This window comes from Microtus oregoni, unplaced genomic scaffold (genome assembly GCF_018167655.1).
Source record: "Microtus oregoni isolate MIOR12 unplaced genomic scaffold, Mior012 000030F_ref0000283, whole genome shotgun sequence".
NCBI lineage: Eukaryota > Metazoa > Chordata > Mammalia > Rodentia > Cricetidae > Microtus > Microtus oregoni.
Genome location: NW_024543089.1, coordinates 5,486,314 through 5,511,194, shown reverse-complemented (window position 1 = coordinate 5,511,194; position 24,881 = coordinate 5,486,314). Strand labels below are relative to the sequence as shown.

Genomic DNA, 24,881 nt, shown 5'->3' with positions numbered 1-24,881 from the left:
TTCCCGTTACGATGTCTTATTTAGTCAGCTTTGATTAAAGTTCTTATCTCTCAATTTGTATTTTATTTTAAGGGATAATTGAGACAACACGGAATGATTTTTAAAATGAACTATTATCCAGGTGGTGGCGCACACCTTTAATCTGAGCACTCAGAAGGCAAAGTCAAGCAAATCTCTGAGTTGGAGGCCAGCCTGGTCTATAGAGCGAGTTCCAGGACAGCCAGGGCTACGCATTAAAAAAAAAAAAAAAACCATCTCAAAAAACATATACATACACACACACATACACACACACACACACACACACACACACACACACACATATAATAAAGTATTACAACACTGATATAACCCCTGAGAGCTAGCTACCTGTATTTTCCTCACAAGGCACAAAAATTTAACTCAGAAAAATTCTGATTTGAAATGAAACCCCAAATCTAGGTTCAATAGCTGAGCCCCACAGTAAAGCTTCTGTTTCTTTATGCACTGAACGGAATGACACTTTCAAGGCTGGTGTGTGACTTCGTGGAGATACAGAACTATCCATAAAATAGTAAAGTGCCACATTAATGCTCTTTCAAAGTTAATTCAAAACACTACCTGCTGCTTTGTTATAATGAATAATTTGATTTGCAGAACCAATGTTTAATGTTTGAATTTCTATGTCGCTCTCCATTACTTATAAACTATATTTAGACAGTTGTATTATCATTATATTCAATCTATACATGTTCTGACAGTTTTCATGAACATTTTGTCAAGCACCTTTTTCACTATAGACAAATAAATTTCATGAGTCTTCAGCTGGCTTAGAAAATTGTGTGTGTGTGTGTGTGTGATCTTTTTCCTTTGCAAAGTACAGAGTGTGATTTCTGAAGCTATTTACACAAGAAGACAATGGAAAAGAGTTATAAAGATAGTGAGGGGAATGTTCCCTCCTGCTAAGACACGGTATTCCCCTGGAAGGGCACCCCACCCCCATCCCATGGCCCCATCGCTTTCTGCTGTGTATGCTGCCAAGACAAATTCCTCTTCTCAACCCTTGGCCCGATCCTGTGGTTCCACAGAGGTTCTGTGGAAATGATCACGCCACGGTGCTTCTTTGGACTGCTGTTCTCTGGCCAGTCTAGCTTCAGGACTCCTTGTTTCCAGTCTCAACTCTTCAGAGTCCTTTTGCAGCTACAGCCACAACGTCAGAGCACGTCAATAACGACTAGGTTTTCTACATTCCCGTCCTTCCCGTCCTGCAGTTCTAGTCAAAAGCTATGAACTTCCATGCCTTCTGTGACGAGCTCTGGGCTCTACTGCATGCCTAGGCAAATTACCTGATCCAGCCTCAGTTTCCCCATCAGTGTATGCATCTCTATGACTTGTCTGTTTTTAAGGATGGCAGGCTAAGATGAAATACACAGGATAGAGCACAATGGCTCTATCAATACCAGCACTGTGAAAACACAAACCTTGAGCATTTCCATTTCCATCACCTAAACTGAGAGATCTACGATAGCAGGTGTCCCTAACACTCTAGCTCTCCAGCCATAACCCAGATGTGGCCCAATGGTCAGGTCTTCTGATGCCCAACTCTCCTGGGCTTCTATTTGTTGATCTGTTTGTCACAGACTGGATTATTCTGGCCCATTATTTCAAGCCATTCCGAAAGTTCTTGGAGCCTGAGTAAGACTGGGTGTGTTTGGGTGGAAGGCGGAGTCATGAGGAAGTGGAAGTACACTACCTTGGCTGGGACTGATTTACATGAAGGGCAGTTTTATGGGGTTGAGGAAGGAAATAGCAGTCCTGGGGCAGTTTTATGGGATTGAGGAAGGAAATAGCAGTCCTGGTTTTGTATGCAGAAGATTGAATGACACAGGACACAAAGAGAATTGGCTGAGCACTCGCACTCTCTCCCAGACACTTGCTGAGCTCAAAACTAAACTAAACTAGAATTATGATTTTTTTTTTATTTGTAACATTTTATCAATAACTACAAACTAGCAGAGAGGGTTGGGACAGGGAGTTGGGAGACTGAAGCAGAGAATGTGGCATATAAGAAATTTTCTGAAAACAAATGGCCAGTACCTGAAAGAATGGGGAAACTATAAGAGAAATGGGAACTTGAAGAAAAATGGATGCAGAAAAAATATGCATTCACATAAAATTAAAAATGCATTTATGAATTTTTAAGCAGACCCAGTAAGTACCAAGAAAAATAACTGCTTGAGACTGGCACAGCTATAGAAAGTTATCGTTCTAGAACAAAAGAAGGTCCAGAGTGACCAGAATGTGCTGGGTCTTAGGAGGTGCACAGCTTCAGGTCCAAAACCAAACAAGAACTTAACAGCATCACTTGCTAGATACCAACTGAACTACTTCTAAAGGCTCACAGGGAATTTCAAAGAAGACTTTGGCATCTGGCCAGAGAGTTGCGCAGAAGCAAGAACAGAGAAAAGCCAGTTAGAAACCCGGTTCGCCTTCCCTTTTCCTGTAGGAAGGATCGGAAAGATCAACTCCAGGAAAATGAGAATTGGGCAAGAAATAGACGATAAACTGGAGAGACGAAATATATATTACACAGGAAATAATAGCTTTAGACAAAGCCTGGGCACCAGTTCAGAAGTATTCAGACTGGAAAAGAAAAAACAGTTTTGGCAAAGGCTTCCAAAAAAGAAGAAAATCCAGTAATCAAAGTCTGCTCAAAGGTGAGATGAAGCAGGTATTTTCAAACACTGTGGAGAATATCCCTTGTCAAAACCTGAATGCAAGTAATGGACATGAGAAGGTAAACGGTGTAACATGGGGGGGGCTGCTTGTTGTTGGGGTTTCTGCCCCGCCCAGTACCCCACAACTGTTTAGCCCCAAAGAAAATCACACATAGGTCTCCATAAATTATAAGCTGATTGGCCCATTAGCTCTAGCCTCTCATTGGCTAACTCTCACATCTTGATTAACCCATTTTTCTGATCTATGTTAGCCATGTGGCTCAGTACCTTTTTTCAGTGGGGCAGATCATATCCTGCTGCTTCGGTGGTCTGGGCAGGAGTGGGAGGAATCAACTTCCTCCTTCCCAGAATTCTCCTGTTCTCGTTACATTATTTCTACTTCTTGTCTGGTTTTCCTGGCCAATCAGCGTTTATTTATAACATAATTGACAGAATACAGACAATTCTCCCGCACCAAAAGGGGTATAAAGCTAATTCCTTTTCCAGGAATTAGCTGGAAAACACTGTCATGGGTCTTTCACAACTGGTGTTGGCTAAGTGCACACAGATATATTCAATAGTTAAAGTATGAAAATCCGATGTGATACTCTATGGCCTCTATCCCAAATGGCTATTCTAACTGCGTGGAAGTTCACTGAGTATGTGTACAGACTTGGGGTCTAGTTAATTTTGGTGTACGATATTTTTTATTTGCAACATTTTATAATAAAGTTTACTAAAAGTTTAATATTTAAATATATAAAAAAAGTTTTATATATTTTTAAAAAATACAAAAACCAAGCCCTTTGGAGGCTAGCATCTGCAGCATCTAGCAGTAGCTTCACTACCGGAACTGCAACCCTATGGGGGTTTTCATACAAGAGGCAGCACAAAGTAGTGGAGACAAATCACCTGCATTCAAACTCTGTTTCCTCGCTTATGAATTGGAAACACCATCTGAATGAATTGTGACAATTAACTAAAAGGCAGGCGCGCACCCTAATTCCAGCACTCTGAAGGCTGAGGCAGGAGGACAGCATAGCAAGTTCCAAGCTAGGCCTGACTACATACTAAGACCCTGTCTCAGACAAAAACACAGAAAAACTTTCTGTGGCGGTCTTACCATGCTGGCACAAAGTAACTGCACAGTTAATAGCATCTTCTAACTACAAAGGCATGATTTTAGACAAGGATGTTTACCACACCACTGTTTAACAAAGCAAGAGATGGCAACAGATACAGTGTATTTCCACATATGTTTATAAATGGAGGCTGTGGGGCATGGACTTTGCTGACATAGCCAGAGCTAAAGCAAACATATTATATTAAAGGCTTTTATTTTAACTTACTGTACATACTTAAATTTTAGAAAGTTACTGGGTAGATACAGTGTTCTCTGTTTGTCTGATTTCATCTTCAGTCACCTGTAAAGACACCAACAGCTTTACTTCTCAAACAGACCATTCAAAATTCACCCTAACCCACAGTCCAACCTCCACTCCTCCTATGAAAACCTGTCCCACTTTCCCTCAGTGATTATTATGGAAAGCTAAACAAGCACAGAGAGTTAAAAAACAAGTTGCCAATATAGATCCCCAAATGTATCCCATTTAAAACTACATAATCAGAGGCATATTACATGTAGGCTTCCCAAGCTTCTCACCTTGTTCTTTCTATCTATGGAACAAAAGCATCACTGTAGGAAAAATCACCAGCTGTGAAACACAAGGTATTCTACTCAAGGTGTCTTGTGTGGGCACAGTTGTGTTTGCACCAGAATTCGTTACAGACCTAGTGCAAAGAGGTACCAGCACAGCCCGTGGCCCCATTCTATGGACAAGCTGTCATGAAGAAATAAGCAACTTAAAAATAAACTGGTCATGTGCTTAGTAAGTTTGTTGGTTAGCCTTAATTTATTGTTCACAGAGTGACTGAGTAAGTTAGAAGAGCTGAAGCAAGTCTCAGGCAGCTCTCACAACACGGTTGACAACATGGTGCTGAGGTCAAGAAATGTGGCACTCTTACTTAAACCTCATAAGCCTTCATTTTTCAAATGTTTATTAAGTTCACAAAATTTTTTTAAAAGAACTCAATTAGGACTAACAGAGCTACTAAGAACAATCACCATCACATCCCTTCTGTTTCAGTTCTATGCTATCATTTTAATGATATTAACAAATTTAAAAGGCAAATTATAGCTTTATTCTTGCCAAAGCACCATCAGTGAACAATCACTACTAACAAGACAAATTAGTACTGTTTTTATTTTGCTTCTCTCCAAGGCCACTACCTCTATTTTGTTGGGGGTTTTTTTGTTCGTTTTTTTTTTGGGGGGGGGGGTGTTGGTGGTTTTTTTATTTTTGTTTGGTTTTTGGTTGTTACTTAATTTCTAAGACATCCCTTCACAGAAGAAAATTTTTGCAGTGAAAACTTACCATTTTCCGTGATCTTTCCAATAGCTTGTCCCATATTGTAAAATGTGCCTAAAAAGAGAAGATCTGCTATGAATGCATACAGGAGGAAGCTGGAGTTTTAGATTTATTTTCATGTGTTAAGTATATATGCATATATGTACATGCACCACATCTGTGCCTGGTGCCTGTGGACATCTCAGGGTTTGTTATGAGCCATCTTATGAGGGCGGACTGTAGGAGCCAGAGGGGCCAAGGGCACGAGAAAACCCACAGAGTCAACTAACCTTGTCTCATGGGAGCTCATAGAGACTAAACCGACAACCAGGGAGTCTGAATGGGTCTAACACATCCATGTAACAGTTCATTGCTTTCCTCTGGTGGGACTCCTAACAGTGTGGACTGGGACAGTCTCTGCCCTATTCACCCGCTTTGGGGACCCCTTTCTTCTTACCAGGCTGCCTTGCCCACCCTTAATATGAGGGAAGGTGCCTAATCTTATAAGTTACGTATGGTTGATATCCCTGGGAGGCCTGCCCTTTCTAAAGGGAAACAGAAGCGAGAATGGGGGACTGGGAGGAGAGGAGAGGGAGGAAACTGTGGTCAGGATGGAATATAGGAGAAGAATAAATGTGATAAAGATATTAAAGTGCAGCTCTCCACAACTGATGGATTCTGGAGGGGTGCAGGTGGGGAAGGACTCAGTTTTCTTCAAGAAGATGGCCACTGGGAGTTTGGCCATGCACCAGTGAATACAAATTGGACTTTTTTCTTCCTTCCTTTCTTTCTTTCCTACTTCTCTTTTTATTAGGGGTAAGCAGGTCACAAGGTAGGGGACAGACCTGGGAGGACTGGGAAGTAAGTATCATCAGGGTACATTATGTGAAATTCCTTGATAATCAACAAAATAGTATGTTGGGAATAAATAAACAAAAGTGACCAGAGGAAGGACGTACACAGACCCCTCACCTCATGTGGCTGGGATATACCATTCTCCCGTCTTTGTCCTGCTACTTCATGTACATCACGTCTATCATAGAAAGCATTCTCCCTAATGGGAAGCAAAACTGTGCCCCACTTTCCAAAGACTACAGCTCTTTCCATGACTAGCCATGTCACCCTCTAGAGGTCATCCTTCCTGTCAGACCACAAGCGCCCACAGGCATGTCATCAGGAACCACCTGCAATGCTCTGACACTGAAATGGCAGAGCCATGGCTCAGAAAATTACACCCCAAAGAATGAGCAGAAAGCTCACTGATGGTGGCAGTGAGGCACAGGGGTGGTCAGTGACCATTTCACACAAAAATGAACTCAGTCTGCAACAAAAGGCAAAATTATTAACTATCTCCATGCAAACCCTTCTATAGATGGCATGGAATGCCAAAGAGGAAAACTTAACCCTCCTGAGGCAGAAGGGACACTGGTGAGAGAACTTAGCCTGTAACGGGGACAGAGCAGACGGAGGAAGGAGTGGCCTGCAGTGAGGTCAGCAAGGCAAGCAGGGGAGACACTGAAGGGCTTAGGGACACAGAACAGTCAGGTTTGTTTCAGGCAGACCACAGGAGAGTTGGGGCATGAAGAATTAGACAATTTGTATATGGCTCACACCTGTAATCTCAGCTTTAGGAAGCAAAGGCAGGAGGGTCAGAAGATCAAGGTCACCTTAATCTACACAGTGACTTCAAGGTCAATCTAGACTACAGGAGGTCCTGTCTCAAAAGAAGGAAACAAAGAGTGGGCCATCTCAGTGGCTGGGGTAAAAAGGACTGGCTGTTCTAAAGGAGCCAGGTTCAATTCCTAGCACCTACATGCTGGCTCATAGCCATCCTAGTTCCATAGGACCTGATGCCATCTTCTGGCCTCTAATGACCATGTAGTGCACAGATATACTTACAGACAAAACACTCATACACATAAAAATAATAATTTATTTAAATGAACAGTCGGGCGGTGGTGCACACACCTTTAATCCTAGCACTTGGGAGGCAGAGGCAGGCAGATCTCTGAGTATAAGACCAGCCTGATCTACAGAGCTAGAACCAGGGCAGCCAGGGATACAGAAAAACCCTGTCTCAAAAAACAACAAAGAGTAAGCAAATAGATGGCTCAGACTACAAATTTAAGGCTACACTATAGAAGGTAAGGATGAAAGCAGGAGGTAGGATGGTGTTATGCAGCAGATAGGTTAGAATCAGATTGCACTGAGCTAGGAGTCCAAAGGATTTGCTAATAAATGGGAAGAAAGAACAAATCAAAGACTATCTATAATAAGTAGAAATGGGGACAACTAGGGAAAGAAGCATGTGTGCAGGAAATCCAACATGCAAACATGGGTGTTATCATACTTGTGAGAGTGGATTCCTGATTCTGTCCTATTGTCTATCCCTTTCAATGCCACAGTCTTGATTGCTGCAGCTATAAACTGGCTGTGAAGTCAAGATGATGCCTCCCATGTTACAATCTACAAAAATTCTTTGAGCTATTGTAATTCCTCTGTCCTTCACTTCAACTTTAGGCTATGTGCACTAAAAATTTTTAAATGAAAAAAATCTTTAAATAAATGAAAAGATATTCCATATTAATTTATTAGAAAACCAAACATATTAAAGATAATAATTCTTTTGAAACTACAACAGAGGTTAAGAGAAATTCCTGTTATTATCACAAAAGGATTACACTAAAGTTAAATGAAGCATAAAGGGCCCATCAAAATCCCAGCAAAATTCTTCAAAGACCTTGAAAGAACAGTACTCAGCTTCATTTGGAAAAGCAAAAACCCCAGGATAGCCAAAGCAATCCTGGGCAATAAAAGAACTTCTGGAGGCATCACAATCCCTGACTTCAAACTCTACTAAGGAGCTACAGTACTGAAAACAGCCTGGTACTGGCATAAAAACAGACAGGAAGACCAATGGAACCAAATAGAAGACCCAGATATCAATCCACACATCTTCAAACACCTGATCTTTAATAAAGAAGCAAAAAATATCAAATGGAAAAAAGAAAAAAGTGGTACTGGCATAAGTGGATATCAAAATGTAGAAAAATGAAAATAGACCCATTTCTATCACCATGCACAAAACTCAACTCCAAATGGATCAAAGACTTCAACATAAAGCCAGCCACACTGAACCTTATAGAAGAGAAAGTGGGAAGTGCACTTGAATGCATTGGCATAGGGAACCACTTCCTAAATATAACCCCAGCAGCACAGACACTGAGAGAAACAATTAGTAAATGGGACCTCCTAAAATTGAAAAGCGTCTGTAAAGCAAAGGACACAGTGAACAAGACAAAACGACAGCCTACAGAATGGGAAAAGATCTTCACCAACCCCACATCAGACAGAGGTCTGATCTCCAAAATATACAAAGAACTCAAGAAATTGGACACCAAAAGATCACATAATCTAATAAAAAAAAAAATGGAGTACAGACCTAAACACAGAACTCTCAACAGAGGAATCTAAAATGGCTGAAAGACACTTAAGGAAATATTCAACATCCTTAGTCATCAGAGAAATGCAAATCAAAACTCTAAGATTCCATCTTACTTCTGTAAGAATAGCCAAGACCAAGAACACTGATGACAACATATGCTGGAGAGGTTGTGGGGAAAAGGGAACACTTCTGCATTGCTGATGGGAATGCAAGCTGCTACAACTCCTTTGGATGTCAGTGTGGTGATTTCTCAGAAAATTAGGAAACAATCTTCCTCAAGACCCAGTAATACCACTTTTGGGTATATATCCAAAGGATGTTCAATTGCACCACAAGGACATGTGCTCAACTATGTTCATAGCAGCTTTGTTTGTCATAGCTGGAAACAACCTAAATGCTCCTCGACCAAAGAATGGATAAGGAAAATGTGGTACATTTACACCATGGAGTACTACACAGCAGAAAAAAATAACGACAGCTTGAATTTTGCAGGAAAATGGATGGAAATACAAAGCATTATTTTGAGTGAGGTAACCCAGACACAGAAAGAATTATCACATGTACTCATAGGTGGTTTTAAACATAAAGTAAAGAAAACCAGCCTACAGACCACAATCCCAGAGAACCTAAACAATAACCTGGACACTAAGAGAGACTTACATAGATTTAATCTACATGGGAAGTAGAAAGTATAAAAAGACAAGATCTCCTGAGTAAATTGGGAGCATGGGGACCTTGGGGGAGGACTGAAGGGGGGAGGAGAGAGGAAGGGAGGGGAACAGAGAAAAACGTAGAGCTCAACAAATATCAATAAGAAAATAAAATAAAACAGGAAAAAATGAAGCACAAAGGAATTAGAGTAGTTAACTTTTCATATGGATATAATATATATACATAGGAAGTTTATAAAACAAGTCCATGCGGCTCTTCCAGATGTCCATAGTTAACTGTTCCTCCTCCACCCTACACTCCCATTCCTCTCTCCACTTAACCCACCCTTCCCATTATCCCCCTCCTCCTTACTATCATGTGTTTACAATCCCTGTTCCTTTAAGATCTTGCTTCCCCTCCCACCACTGTCCCCCACTCCTAGCTGAGAGCTGACAGCTGAATGGGAGGGGGAGTCCGTTTTCTTTAAGAGTGGGGCCTCTGGCACTTCCACCTCACTCCAGTGGATGACCTCACACCCATGAGCACATGGGCACCACAAACTGGACTCCGTGGGAATATAAAAAAGGATAACACAAACTTAGAAAGGAGGAGAAAATAACGGATCTGAGAGGAGTTAGGGGAGAAGGGAGTAAATATGACTAAGATACACTGTATACATGAACTGTTCAATTACTAAAATTAATTAATAAAAACATATTGGTCAGGAATCATGGCACATGCCTTTAATACCAGCACTTTGGAGGCAGAAGTGGGTGGACACCTGTGAGATCAAGGCCAATCTAGTCTACATAGAGTCCCAGGATATCTAGGCGTATGTAGAGACCCTGTCTCAAACAAATATATTGAAAAAATAATAAAAAAGGAATTTTGACAAAGAACAATAAAACGGAATAAATTATTTACCCTATTCAGTGCCCTATTTATAGCCACAGTAATTAACACTGTGGGTATGTAGAGAGAAGGTGACCGATGGAACAGAACTGAAACCCAGAAGCCGCCCTACCCACCAGATTTTTCCTATCACCGTGTCCATATCCTGACAGCCACAAAGACATTACCACTGAAGAAACCAGACATGGGTTTCTTCTGTGTCTGCATGACACGTATTATTTCTTATAACTATAATTACCACAAAAAACAATGTTTAAAAAAAGAAGTGAAAGGAAGAGCATTACTAAGAGGTGGAGGCGATGTGGGAAACAACTGTCTCCTTGATTTATAAGCGATCCTAACAGTAGAGGAAAGGGCGACTCCCAAGGCCCAGGGCATTCCAGAGGCCTCACTCACTAGCAACCACCCCAGGGCCTCTCAATTCGTCATTACCTGTTTCTCCTACGCTACTTCGGAAAATTAAAAATACTATCTCAATTTGATTCCTTGAATGAACCTTCTGTTTTACATTATGAAAGAGCTTGCAAAATTATTAGTGGACCCCGAGGAAATGAAAACGCTTGTTCTTCCAATTTCTATAAAATCAAGTCTAGAATCAGTCCATCCCCACACTAGAAGCTGTGGAGCTTCGGTTTTACTTACTCTCAAGTGGGTGGGTAAAGACAGGCCCTGAAATCTCCTTGTGAGGCTCGCCTGAGTCGAGTGGAGATTATGGACTGCTGACACTTCGTACTGGAAACAGATGCTTGTTCTTGGGATAAGAGGGCCTTCACTCACATCGATGAAGTCACCAATTCTGGTGTGATGTTAAAAAATAAGCAAAGAAAATATTAATATCAAATCACAGTAGTGTGAAAAATCGACTTCTTTCCACTAGATCGCAAGGCAAAAATAATCCGCCCAATTACCTTTAATAAGTCTGATATACAATGCCCAGAGAACAATCCACCTGTAACAACCCTGACATACAATGCCAAGAATAATCCACCAATCCACCTGTAACAAACCTGACATACAATGCCAAGAATAATCCACCTTTAACAACCCTGATATACAATGCCAAGAGAATAATCCACCCAATCCACCTGTGACAACCCTGACATACAATGCCAAGAATAATCCACCAATCCACCTGTAACAACCCTGATATACAATGCCCAGAGAACAATCCACCTGTAACAACCCTGACATACAATGCCCAGAGAACAATCCACCTGTAACAACCCTTACATACAATGCCCAGAGAACAATCCACCTGTAACAACCCTGACATACAATGCCCAGAGAACAATCCACCTGTAACAACCCTGAAATACAATGCCAAGAATAATCCACCTGTGACAACCCTGACATACAATGCCAAGAGAATAATCCACCTGTAACAACCCTGACATACAATGCCAAGAGAATAACCTAAAAATTGTAAGAGAACTCATTTTTTTAATTAGGATTCATATAACTATAAAGGATTTTGAGAGTCATGGGACACATCATGTTATCAGACACATCCAACTTGTCTATGACTGACAACCTACAACCTTGCAATAACTCACAGTAGCCAAGTCTTCAATTTGGTACGCAGAATAAAAGAACTTTTTCTACAAGAAAACACCCTGGAACATTGGAGCTGGGAAAAGCTCAGAGTTATAAGAGGACTTGATGTACAAGCATAAAGACCTCAGTTTGATGCTCAGCAACCACACAAAAGCCAAGCAAAGCTATTTATGCCTATAACCGCTGTTACATGAGGGGCAGGGTCAGACAAATCCCAGGACTTCACTGACTAGCCAGTATAGCTGAAGCTACAAGCTCCCTGTTATTGAGAGCCTTTTCTCAAGGGATAAGGCAGAGAGCGACAGAGGATACTCAGTATCCACCTCTGAAAGAGTAAGCACTCATGAGCTCTCTCTCTTTTCCCTCCTTTCCTCCCCCAACCCCTATGCCTGGAAACTGCTCTCCATGAGAAACCATCAAAATAAGCAGTGGATTTTCTTCATTTCTGCAGAGAGTACATTCCAATTTAATTGACATGAATCATAAATAACAAATTAACACACATGGTTCTATACAACCATTTCCAATTCCTATCTAAATATTTTGCCCAATTTCAGAATCAACTCTCAAAAATTTCATTTTTAACATTCTAAAATCATCAACTGAATAAAAATAAATCATAAGATCACATGTGGTAGCACATGCCTGTAAATGATGTGGAATAATCCTCTTGTACATTGCTAAAATTGGTTTAATAAAAAGCTGATTGGCCAGTAGCCAAGCAGGAAGTACAGGAGGGGCAATCAAACTAAGGATGATGGGAAGAAGGGCAGAGTCAGGAGATGCCTGCCAAACATGAAGAAAGTAAAATGGGCATGCTATACTGAGAAAAGGTACTGCCACGTGGCGGACTGTAAATAAGGAATATGGGTTAACTTAAAATGAAAGCGTTAGTTAGTAATAAGTCTGAGCTATTAGTCAAGCATTTATAAGTAATATTAAGCCTCTGTGCAGGAATTTGGGAAGCAACTGCCAGGTATTTGGGACTGAGCAGCTGTGAGACAGGAAACTTCCACCTACATGTAATCCCAATACTCAGGAAGCTGAAGCAGGAGTATCACATATTTGAGGCCAGTTCATAAGAAGCCCTGTCTCAAACAAACACAAAATACATAAAATGAAAAGCACAACTGTCCCTAGAGATCAAGTGAAACTCCCAGCTGCCACATAAACACTAACAAAGCAACAGAGGAAGGTAGTGACAGCACAATACTGTACACGCATCTACTGCACCAGGGGAACACAGCCAGGCTTCCTATAGCATAGCCACCCAATTTCAGGCGCTTACCTGTGTAACTTGACTATTCTCTCAGGATTCTGAGATGCCTTCTCCTCTATGAAGTCCAACTTATACCTGAAAGGCAGCACCAAAAAAGAAAAAAAAAATTCAAACTTCAACTATCCAGAAACACCTAAAGATGCCATTTTCACTTCAGCTGCAGCAGCTGCTTCAACTGTAACTTCCTAATCCTCACGTCCCTCTTCTCAGGCTCCGGTCCCATGGCACCACTAAACTCCTCTCACTAAATTCACAGCACGATGGTTGCCAACTGAGTGGACATTGGTTTTGTGTGTGTGTGTGTGTGTGTGTGTGTGTGTGTGTGTGTTTCGAGACAGGGTTTCTCTGTAGCTTTGGAGCCTGTCCTGAAACTAGCTCTTGCAGACTAGGCTGGCCTTGAATTCACAGAGATCCACCTGCCTCTGCCTCCTGAGTGCTGGGATTAAAGGCGTGCGCCACCACCCAGCGTTGAGAGGACATTTTGCTCCTCTCCACTTCTCGCAGCATCCTTTCTGTGGCCTCAGTGACATGCCAGCTGCCTGCTAACTCAACTCCTTAGCCACCCTTCACTTCCCTTCCTTTTAAGGCCAGGCTATCCTAGACCCTCATTTTCACTTAAGCATCTGCCTTAAAGTCACTTCTTGACTTACAAGTGTTAGCTTCTACTGAAGCAGTAAGTTCTCCCACACCCTGCCCCCAACCATGTCTCTCCTCTATGCTGGAGATCCAAAACTTCTTGACAACCCACAAACACCTTAACCCACCAGTCACCAAATGGAACAACAAAAACTTCTTATTTTCTCACGAATTTCCTATCTTAATATGGTAAGAAAACTGTTCGTGTGTCTCAGTGAAAAATCAGAGATTTCTTTGATTCTTCTATCGCCACACCCTGTATCACTACCTCCAAATCCTACCAATGTCAGTGCCTGAAGTCCCTGAGTTTACCCAGCTGTCACTATAACTAATGCACACACGCAGAACACAAAGCCCAGATAAACGCTTACTAAGAACTTGTTCGTTTATCCTCAAGTCCCAAGTAGATATCCAGTGGGCATGAACATGAGGTCGTGAACTGTGGATGCAGTGGGATGAACCGATTTACACCCAAGGCAGATGGAGGGCCAGTTCCCTTGGATATGTCCTAAATGTAAATGCACACTGGACTCTGAACACTTCAGAATGGAAAGAATATGAATACTTAGCAGCTTTGATACTGATAGTATGTTAAATTAACATTTTAGTATCACAGATTTTCTTTTAACATTTTTATATAGCCACAAGAAAATTTAATAAAATTAGATAAATGGCTTAATCATATTTCTATATGTGTGTCTTGGCTTTTGTCAGAAAGGAAGCTGATAAGCTCTGATAACTCAGGAATTGTCTTGCCATAATGCTACAGGATGGTTTGACCTATGGCACTAGTTACTACCTATTCTCTAGTTGAGTTAAACATACGTTAGTACAAAGTACACTGGACTAGGATATGTCACAAACACTTCACAGGAAAGGGCTTCCCAGCCAGTCTTTTGCACGCTGTCTTCTACCTCCCGGGAGGCCTTGCTTTGCAAGTGTGCTAAGTGTGGGCTTATCACTTCAGCAGCAATGTCTCTGGAAGGTACTTGCAAAGAGGTATGCTGCTTTACAAGATGCCAACCTAGACAATAGACAAATGTATCTCTTGATACATTTATGACAAAATATTCCTATAAGAGTCTGAGTTCCTGGCTACACACTAAGGAAATTCTCATCCACACCCTTCACTAATTCCAAGGTGTACACTGTAGCTTTAGGCCACAATGTTTTCTGTCTTCAACACAGATCTCCCTTTAAAGTCTCTGTAATGTTTTCTAGTACATGAATTCTCAAATTCAGTTTGCTCTTAACAACACAAGTAGGAGGGAAACTACAAATTTTAAGGGAGAAAGAGACTTGAGAAGCCAAGCAGGATTTGAAATGTTGGCAAATCCATCATATGGCTATTTCACACAGAGAAAAGTATGACCTAAATGCATAAACACTGTCCAAAACTACTTGTATTTTCAGCCTTAACCTTCTGAGACTGGAAGACCATCAGGGAAAGGCTGATGTGTGCACAAAAGAATACCACTCTCAAACACAGGTCATCACTTCAGAGTGGAAACAAGGAAACACACCATCTTGATAAAAAGAGAAGGGCTGGCCTAAAAACAGACACTAAAACCCAGTGAGGAAATTATTGAGGAAATAGGGACCACTTTACTTAGGGAATCAGCAATGAGGTGAACACAGACAATACAGAAAGAGAAATGTGATAAAGAAAAATAAATCTTAGGGCAAAAAAATTAAAATTATGCCTTATGTAAACCAAAGATAAACATTCCTGCTGAGTATGGAAGTGTAAGGGCCCTACAACCCCAGGTTTCCAAACACTAAGCCAGGATGATGAGGACTGCGAAGTCGGCCTGCACAACTTAGTGACACTGTGTCTCACACTCAACAGGAAAGGAGGGCTGGAAATACAACCCAACAGCAGAAGGCTTGCCTAGCGTGCACAAGACCCAAGGCTCGACCAGCAGTACTTGAAAAATATATATACTAAGTAAAATAAAAAGACAAAACTTCTTAAAAGCTGTGTTTTCATCATTATATGCTATTCTTAAGAAAATGCAGCCAACACTTACTTGTTATGTTGAAAGATTTCTAAGGCTACTTTTGCATCAACTTCCAGCGTTTCAAAGGGAAGGTCCCGAAACATTAAAGCATGGGCATCTTTTGTGAAAGAACGCAGGTTCTCCTGGGGGAAAAACAAACAAACAAACTGCTAGAAACCATTCACCCAAAATGTTTTCTCCATAAGTCACAAAGACAAAACCACATACTTAGTGCTACAGATCTTCACTTAAAAGAAAGAAAAACTCATTTATGAAGACCCTTTTCATTCACAATATTTTTTCATTCTTTTCAATTTCACAAACTAAAAATCTTGTAAAATAGTAAAACTGTTAAACATAAATCTGCAGAGAAAATCTTAACACTTCACTCAAAATATACAAACAAATGTTTACTAAAATTATAACACCAGTAGAAACATTAATAAGCAGCGAAGCATAAAAGACTGCATACTGTGTACACATGACTAAAACTATGTTCAATAAATGCAAGAAACGACGCTGAGATTGCATCTTACACCTATAAGAATGGCCAAGACCAAAAACACTGATGACAACTTATGCTGGAGAGGATGTGGGGAAAAGGGAACACTTCTGCATTGCTGGTGGGAATGCAAGCTGGTACAGCCCCTTTGGATATCAGCATGGCGATTTCTCAGAAAATTAGGAAACAACCTCCTCAAGACCCAGCAATACCACTTTTGGGTATATATCCAAAGGATGTTCAATTGCACCACAAGGACATGTGCTCAACTATATTCATAGCTGCATTGTTTGTCACAGTCAAAACCTGGAAACAACCTAAATGCCCCTTGACCGAAGAATGGATAAGGAAAATGTGGTACATTTACACAATGGAGTACTACACAGCAAAAAATAAATAAATAAATAATGACATCTTGAATTTTGCAGACACACGGATGGATCTAGAAAACATCATATTGAGTGAGGTAACCCAGACTCAAAAAGACAAATATCACATGTACTCATTCATAAGTGGCTTTTAGACAAAATAAATAAATAAATAAAATGTTTAGCAAAAAAATAAATAAAGCAAGCCCACAATTCATAATCCCAGAGACCCTAGACAACAATGGGGACCCTAAGAGAGACACACGTCACACATGGGAAGTAGAAAAAGACAAGATCCCCTGAGTAAATTAGAAACATGGGAGAGGATTGAAGGGGAGGGGAGGGGAACAAAGAGGAAGGGAGGAGACAGAGAAAAATGTATAGCTCAATAAAATAAATAACAAATAAATAAATAAATGCAGGAGAAAAGTATCATTGTTTTTATCCCTGTTTCGCTGGTCATGTAATGTTAGCATATCCCAGATCAATCAAGACCGACATTTTTTAATGAGGCAGAAAATACACAATTAGTTAAGGTTTTACAAATGTCATTGCTATTTAGGACACTTTTTCATAGTTAAACTTACTCCTTTTAAAATAAAAAAAAAGTTTATTTATTTTATTCGTATGTCTGTGTGTGTGTGTTCAAGTGCCCACAGAAGCCAGAAGAGCATGTCCAATCGACTGGAACTGGAGTTACAGACAGTTGTGAGCTGCCTGATGTAGTGGCAGGAACAGAACCCAGGGCCTGTCAGGACAGCAAGTGCTCTTTTCATTGCCAAGTCATCTCTGCAGCCTCATCTGGCTCTTGCTATGACTCCTGCATATACAGAACGCTCACTGTATGCACAATGCTAAAACAGTGTAAGGTGACAGTTTTCACACTCTGCTCTGCGGACCCAAGTAAGTATGGCTCCAGGTCCCCTAACACAGCATTAACCAACAAGGTAAGCTCATGCATATACATGCATATGTATATGGTGTGTGTGTTATGTGTATGATATATATGTATTCGGTGTGTGTGCATGCGTGCGTGTCTGTATATTGGGTATATATGAACCTGCTGGGGTGAAGGATACATGCTGAGGCCCTAAGAGAACATCAGGTATCAGGTGTCCTGCTCTGTCACTCTTTACCATATTCCCATCAGTGTCGGTCACAGGACCTGACGCCAGGCTGATGCTTAGCAAACTCCCGTGAACCCCCCATCCCTGCTCCAGCACCCAGTACAAGGGGTGACAAGCAGGAAGCAGGTATCCCACTCAGCTTTTTGCAGGGATACTGGAGATCTGCACTGAGAACCACATGCAGTCACAGCATCTGAGGATTCTTACTACTGTAAAACACCATGACCACAAGCACAGTCATGGAGGAGAGTTTACTTCACTCACACTTCCACATCACAACTCATCATCAAAGGAAGGCAGGGCAGGAACCAAAAGCAGGAGCTGACGCAGAGGCCATGGAGTAGTGCTACTTAATAGTGTGCTCCCATTGCTTGCTCAGCCTGCCTTCTTATAGCATCCAAGAGCACCAGCCCAGGGATAGCACTACCCACAATGGACTGGGCCCTCCTACATTAATCACTAAGAAAACTCCATACAAAGTTGTCCACAGGCCAATCTGAGAGGAACACTTCTCAGCTGAAGTCATTCTTCCCCTAGGACTCTAGCATCTGTCAAGTTAACAAAAAGCTAGACCGCACACAGCAAGCTTCTTACTGAGCCAACTCTCCAGTCCAGCTTCTGTATCTTATATTCTGGATGTCTTCAAACTACTAACCCCAGCACTAAGGAGGCAAAGGAAGGCAGACCTCTGTGAGTCTGAGGTCAACTAACTTTGTAAGTTATTTCCACCGCAGCCAGAGCTATACTGTAAGGCTCTCGTCTCATGCAAAAACAAAAAAAAGAATAAATAGACAAACAAAAAAGAGAAGGTCAAGCAAGGCATAGAATATACAAATCCAAATAAATATACAAATAAGCTAAAAAAAAATCACCAACAGATGTGTTTACAATATAGAGTGATAGAAAAAAGATGAATGGGTGGATGAGAGATTAGTGACTGACAGGCACACAGATAAGGGAGATATTACTCTTGGAGAGAGATTCTCTAACTGTCCTCAATGTGCAGAACCACTCAGCAGTACTGACAGCAATATTTTAGCAGAGAACAACAGACTCCGAAAACAATGCTCTAAAGAGTAGACTTACTTTTGTTGGCATCCATTCATCCAGCCTCTTATCCAAAACTATATCATAGCAGAAGGCCCCAGCGATTACTGTGAATCCAACAGCAAGAAAAAAGAAAAAGCAAGCCAAATCTGTTAGAGCAAGAAGTTTCTAATCTGCAACAATCAATTAGTTAGATCACAGAATGAAAAGTTAGCAATCACTCCTAACTCTACAAATGGATACAAATATAACTCTACAGGAAATGCCCAAATTCTTATCTCTTAGAAAACTTCATTTTTTAATTTTTTGTACTTAGAATCATCTGAGCTTCCTTCATTCATTTTGTCTCTCTCTCTCTCTCTCTCTCTCTCTCTCTCTCTATCTCACACACACACACACACACACACACACACACACACATTAATTTCATACATTGCTGCTATACCTACTGACGAGAACTTCTGGGGTAAACAAAGCTATAGACTCTTACCCTTGCACCTCATCACCAAGCTGCCCCTCTGGTCTGCTTCTGAAGAACGGAACCCCCCTAAAGCACAGCTCTTCTCAGCAGCCTACGCATCTGCCCATTCTTGCACCCTCCCACAAATTCAGTTTAGAAATAGTCTTAATATGGAAAAGAACACTATAACACTGTGTTGTAGTAGGTGCGGGCCGCGTTCCTGCACCCGGGCACCCTCATGGCTAGTTTATGCCCCAAAATAATTACACGGAAACTATTCTTTTAAACACTGCCTGGCCCATTAGTGCCAGCCTCTTATTGGCTAGCTCTTACATATTGACCTAACCCATTTCTAATAATCTGTGTAACACCACAAGGTGGCTTACCAGGAAAGATCTTAACCTGCATCTGTCTGGAGTGGGAGAATCATGGCGACTGCCTGACTCGGCTTCTTTCTCCCAGCATTCTGTTCTGTCTACTCCACCCACCTAAGGGCTGGCCTATCAAATGGGCCAAGGCAGTTTCTTTATTAACCAATGAAATTAACACAAAACAGAAGAGTCTCCCCCATCAACAGTGTAATTCCATAACATTGTATGTAAGAGTAACTAATTTCATTTTGTTAATTACTGACATCTGATTACTTCACATTTCATCCTAACACAGTAACTGTATTACCTACAATACATGAACCACATGCATAGTCTTATACTAGATAAAATCAAAAATCAATACCAAAGCATTCATAGATCTTAAAAGTATAAATTATTGATGTATATATTACCAGGAACTTCTGGTGCTCTCACCAAGCTGACTGTATACTCGTCTTTGAAGGCCCTTTCTACTACACAGCCCATGATCATGGCACAAGAACGCCAGTAGGCCTAAAGAAAGAAATACACACATAAATGTAACATACTAAGATTCACTAAAGTTTCTACAATATTAAAACTTAAATCAACTCTTGGCTTAGCACATATTTTTCCAATACCTGCCCACTCATCCAGGGCAATTATAACATTAATACAATCAAAAATCTATTACGCTTTTGCCAAAATAACCAGGTTCATATCCAGACCTTACTACTTTGTAACTCGTAACCTTAGTCAAGGTGTGAAAGTTCTCTTAATCATTTATTCATGGAAAATAGGAAGAAAACCACCTACTCTCTAGAGTTTATATGAGATCAAATGAACATCTGTCAATTACTTAAACCAGTACCTCAGTGTTACTATTACTAAAGGCTCTTAACATCTTCTTGCTTAAGTATGTTATTTCAACAGATGTTTATTGAACATTTCCTGAAGTGAAAGACTAGATCTGAAACAGAAACTATCTCTGTATTCACAGAAGGAGTCTAATGCACCCAGTAATAAGATGAAAATACTGTATTTAGAGACTCTAGCCAAGTGTTGCTAGAGCCTACAGAATTTTGACAAGATGAAACCTAGTAGATTCCACAGCGCAGATGGCATTTTAACTGAACCATAACACATAAACAGAGCGCTAAAGGGGAACGACAGTGATCTGCACTGAAGGAAGAGCACAGCAAAAGCAGGGAGGATAATACCGTATAAATCGTTCGCCACCAAGTACTCTTGTGTGGCCAGAGCAAGAAAGGGGCGGGGTGTGGAGATCTAGTGGACGGTAAGACTAAAACAGCAGGCTGGAGACACATCATGCAAACCCAGAAAGCTACGTCCACTTTACCATGCAGGCAAGTTCTTCGGGAACAAGTGACAAGACCCCCAGAAAGCTATGTCCACTTTACTATGCATGCAAGTTCTTTAGGGATCAATGACAAGACCCCCAAAAAGTCACTTATAAAATGTAACAGAACTGCAAAGGATGATGTTCTAAGAGGTAGTTGGGATGGAAAAGAGTCAGAAAGTTACTAAAATCATCCACAGACAATGGTTTGATTTCAGACCAAATTCAAGTTATATCAATAGAAGTGGAACTCCCAAATACATAGAGGGTTACCAAAGGCTATGAGCATAAATGACATGCCCTATAGACTTATCAATCAGAAATACAAACAAGTTGATACCACTAGTATTTTGAGCTACAAAAATACTTAAGCTGACGTAAAACACTAGTAGAATACCACAGAGGAGTCTGGCCTTATTTATAGATTTTCTACTTCATAGAACATAGGTGTGATTTGTAAAAAGAAGAAGAAAGCTGGAGAAGCCAAGAAAATACCTTATTCACTTCTCTTGGGTCAGGGTCTTTGAAAGTAAGAAATTTAATCTCACAGGACTTGGTCAAAGGCTTATACATGTCCCACGGCTGTCCGTCCACAAGCGCCAGAATGGACTTCCTGCAGTACCACTCACTTAAATCTGTGAATGCAAACTGAATTGATGATCTAAATCTAACAAAAATCCAACGTGAAAAGTTACATGTTTAACTGATATGTTCCGAAACAAAATAATGAAGAGCAAAATTCTACCAACTATTTTTGCAGAAATATTATATATTTTATATATGATGAATTTAAAAAGAAAACAACACATGAAAGCATTGCCAACAAACTACCAAAACCTTTAACAAAATCTATTACAGCTAAGTGTAGTCTTAAATTAATTTGCCAACTAATAAAATAATATTCAAAGAGTTATAATTAAATAGTCAAAGGGAAACAACATAGATATATGGATTCATTCACACATACACACAAGTCAGAAGAAAAGGAAAATATATCTATATATTCACATAAATTTGTTTAAATTATCCTTGAGTCTTGCTCCCAAACCACCTCTTTCTTACATTATTACATTACAGACATTTCAAATAAAATAATGTAGTTACAACTGTAAAATTATAAATGTGAATTCACATGTAAACCAATCACCTCTAATCTGTTCTATTATCCCACCCTAAGATTCTAACCCTAAATACACATTCAACACATATTCACAAAAATGGTCAAACTACAGAGTCTAACATATAAACTAGTATTAAGTTCCATAACAAAGGTCTTAAAGGTCAAGATGAGGATGGCTCAGAAACTTCATCTCTGCAGACGGTATGTATAGAGAGCTCCATTAGGGCCTTCGGTGTGTCTTATTCTCCTCGCCTGTACCACACAGCAAGGTGAAGAAATACATGAATATCAAATGAGCAATTACCACCAGTGCTTGTTTAACTGTCAAGAGTAGAGGAAGGCTGAGAATGCATGCCTTAAACCAGTTTCAGCTGGCAACTAACCCTGTCACCTACTGAAATGGTATTACTGAGTCTCTTAAGTTTAAACAATACAGCCAATTGTTCCTATCTACTATTTGGAGATATGCAATTTAAATATCATGTGTATCAAAGCCCTATCCAAATGTCTTTAACGCCTTAATTTCCACACCAAATCATATATAAGCCCAAGGCTCTCTCAAACAATATAAACAGAGGGGCTGGAGAGATGGCTCAGAGGTTAAGAGCACTGGTTGCTCTTCCAGAGGCCCTGAGTTCAATTCCCAGCAACCACATGGTGGCTCACAACCATCTCTAATGAGATCTGGTGCCCCCTTCTGGCACGCAGGTGAAACACTGTATACATAATAAATAAATAAATTTTAAAAAAAAAAAAAACAATATAAACAGAACAATTAACTTTTAACCCTCACTATACTTAACAAGTACATTCATACATTGAGTACCTATACTGAACAAAATCACAACACAAGGGGCAGGTAGCAAGCAGATGAGAGTTATATTCAGTTAGGAAAAAAAGCTAAAAAGGAAAAGGTAGGAAAAAACAAAAACTCAAAATACTTTAATGAGACCTGCAGGATAAAGGCTCCCAGTACATGAAAAGAGACAGTCTCAAGAGCACCAAGCACCCTAGGCTTAGTTACGTTCAAGCAAACTTGGAGACAACCTGCATGCCACAGAAATGCTGCAATATCCGCAGTACCCACAAAGTAAAAGGGACCGTGAAGGGCTACCAAGTGTCAAATAAAGAAATTCCTTAGCCTCGCAAAACAATTACAGCACTTTGCCCTCCGCAGTGTTCGCGTCGAATGGTCAGGGCCGTACACTGATTCTGCTACTTACGCATGGCACAACTGTAGGGAGTGGAAATGTTTTTGTTCATCAAGAAGACGACGCCAGGATCAGTTTTCCCAACATGCTTAACTTCAATCTTTTCTGTTCGGGGAGTTAATGATAACTGCCTACTTTTCTCTTTATTAAAAAGTTCGTTCCTCATTTCTGTCAGTTCGGTGGGTGACAGCTGAGCAGCTGGCGATGTCGCTATAAATCCTATGAAGAAATGAAAGACTGAATAAATGAATAGCTTACTAGAGGCCTGTAACAAGAGAAAGCAACAGAATTTTTGCATAACATAGGTCAAAAATTCGACCGGGGCATACTTATACCACTTTATAGCATTAATAATTTAGCTTAGCCTACGCCCGCACCTCTGGTTTTCTCTCACATCCACCGATCTTCTCAGTGGCGTCCCAAAAGCAAGTGGGAGGAAACCAGGCTCGGTGGAAAGGAAGCAATGTTGGAGTTGGAAAGTGTCTGGGAGGGGACAAGAAAGTTCCATGAGAGCGGAAAGCCCATGCCCAAACTATCAATATCTAGCACAAGAAACGCTGGACTTTTCTTCCAAACCCCAAAGCAAGAGACTTGGCCAGGCAAGCACAAGTATGAGGACGTTTGCAGGAGGCTGGGGCTGCTTCCTAAAAGCCCCGCAAGCGCCCCCCGTGTGCGCGTCCCTCTCTTTCCCCGATTCTGCACAACAGATTGTCTTCCCAGGCTGGGAACGCGAAAACTCACTCCAGCGGGCCCCGCCGCCCGGGCTGGGCCGGCAAAGCAGCAGCCTTCCGAGCGTAGTAGCCATGACCGCCAAGGAAGCCAAGGGAGCCTCTTCGCCAGGGTCCTTCTCGTCCCTCTTCCCCCGGAAACCAGAACCGCACGGCCGAGGTTCCGTAGGACCGCTCAGTTCCGGACCCGGCGCTGGAGCTGCGTGGCGCCACAAGGGGGCGCGATCGCCCTTCTCTGAGGATTGATCTGATCAATCCTTGGTTGCAGAACAGGGAATCTTCTCCAAGGTGCAGGGACGACCCGGTGTGAGGCTGCTTGGTCGAGTAGCAGAGATTTAATTGTACAGGGGACACGCGCGAGTCACACACGCGCCTTTGTCTTCCAAGGCTTCCAGTTTCCGGGCAGAAAAGTTACGCTTTTGCTTTTTTGACAGCCTGGCCAGCCACCAGGGATACAACTCTAGGTGGTGGAATAAAGAGTTTTGCAAGGACCTAGATGCCCTTCAATGGAAGAATGGATGAAGAAAGTATGGAATATATACACATTAGAGTACTACTCAGCAGTAAAAAAACAAGGACTTCTTGAATTTTGCATGCAAATGGATGGAAATAGAAAACACTATCCTGAGTGAGGTAAGCCAAACCCAAAAAGAGGAACATGGGTTGTACTCATTCATATTTGGTTTCTAGCCATAAACAAAGGACATTGAGCCTATAATTAGTGATCCTAGAGAAGCTAAATAAGGAGAACCCAAAGAAAAACATATAGGCATCCGCCTGAATATTAACCTTCAGCAAGCGATGAAAGGAGACAGAGACCCACATTGGAGCACCGGACTGAAATCTCAAGGTCCAAATCAGAAGCAGAAGGAGAGAGAGCACGAGCAAGGAACTCAGGACCACGAAGGGGTGCATCCACACACTGAGACAATGGGGATGTTCTATCGGGAACCCACCAAGGCCAGCTGGCCTGGGTCTGAAAAAGCATGGGATAAAACCTGACTCGCTGAACATAGCAGACGATGAG

At 41.1% G+C, this 24,881-nt stretch overlaps 1 protein-coding gene across 2 annotated transcripts; it reads right to left on the bottom strand.

Annotated features, from left to right (window-relative positions):
- Positions 1–3,466: 3,466 nt before the first annotated feature.
- On the bottom strand, positions 3,467–23,981 carry Mrpl39 (mitochondrial ribosomal protein L39). Of its 2 annotated transcripts, none has more exons than XM_041678585.1 (10): positions 23,504–23,624; positions 23,139–23,345; positions 21,291–21,430; positions 19,870–19,969; positions 18,665–18,732; positions 15,612–15,724; positions 12,955–13,020; positions 10,755–10,908; positions 5,132–5,179; positions 3,467–4,120 (listed from the first exon to the last, which is right to left on the bottom strand). In XM_041678585.1, exons 2-10 carry the CDS (start codon positions 23,290–23,292, stop codon positions 4,070–4,072), a joined length of 894 nt encoding a protein of 297 aa, XP_041534519.1. In that variant the 5' UTR covers positions 23,293–23,345; positions 23,504–23,624; the 3' UTR covers positions 3,467–4,069. The 2 variants fall into 2 exon arrangements, with proteins under 2 accessions (XP_041534519.1, XP_041534518.1); XM_041678584.1 differs by lacking the exon at positions 23,504–23,624 and adding an exon at positions 23,868–23,981 and having other exon boundaries at positions 3,471–4,120.
- Between the last annotated feature and the right edge of the window lie 900 nt (positions 23,982–24,881).

Coding starts and splice junctions, on each gene's coding strand:
- Mrpl39 (XM_041678584.1), bottom strand. CDS start 23,931: ATGGCTACTACGCTCGGAAGGCTGCTGCTTTGCCGGCCCAGCCCGGGC. Junction 23,346..23,867: donor GGGCGGCGGGGCCCGCTGGA/GTGAGTTTTCGC, acceptor ATTTCTTCATAG/GATTTATAGCGACATCGCCA. Junction 15,725..18,664: donor ATGAATGGATGCCAACAAAA/GTAAGTCTACTC, acceptor TTTTTCCCCCAG/GAGAACCTGCGTTCTTTCAC.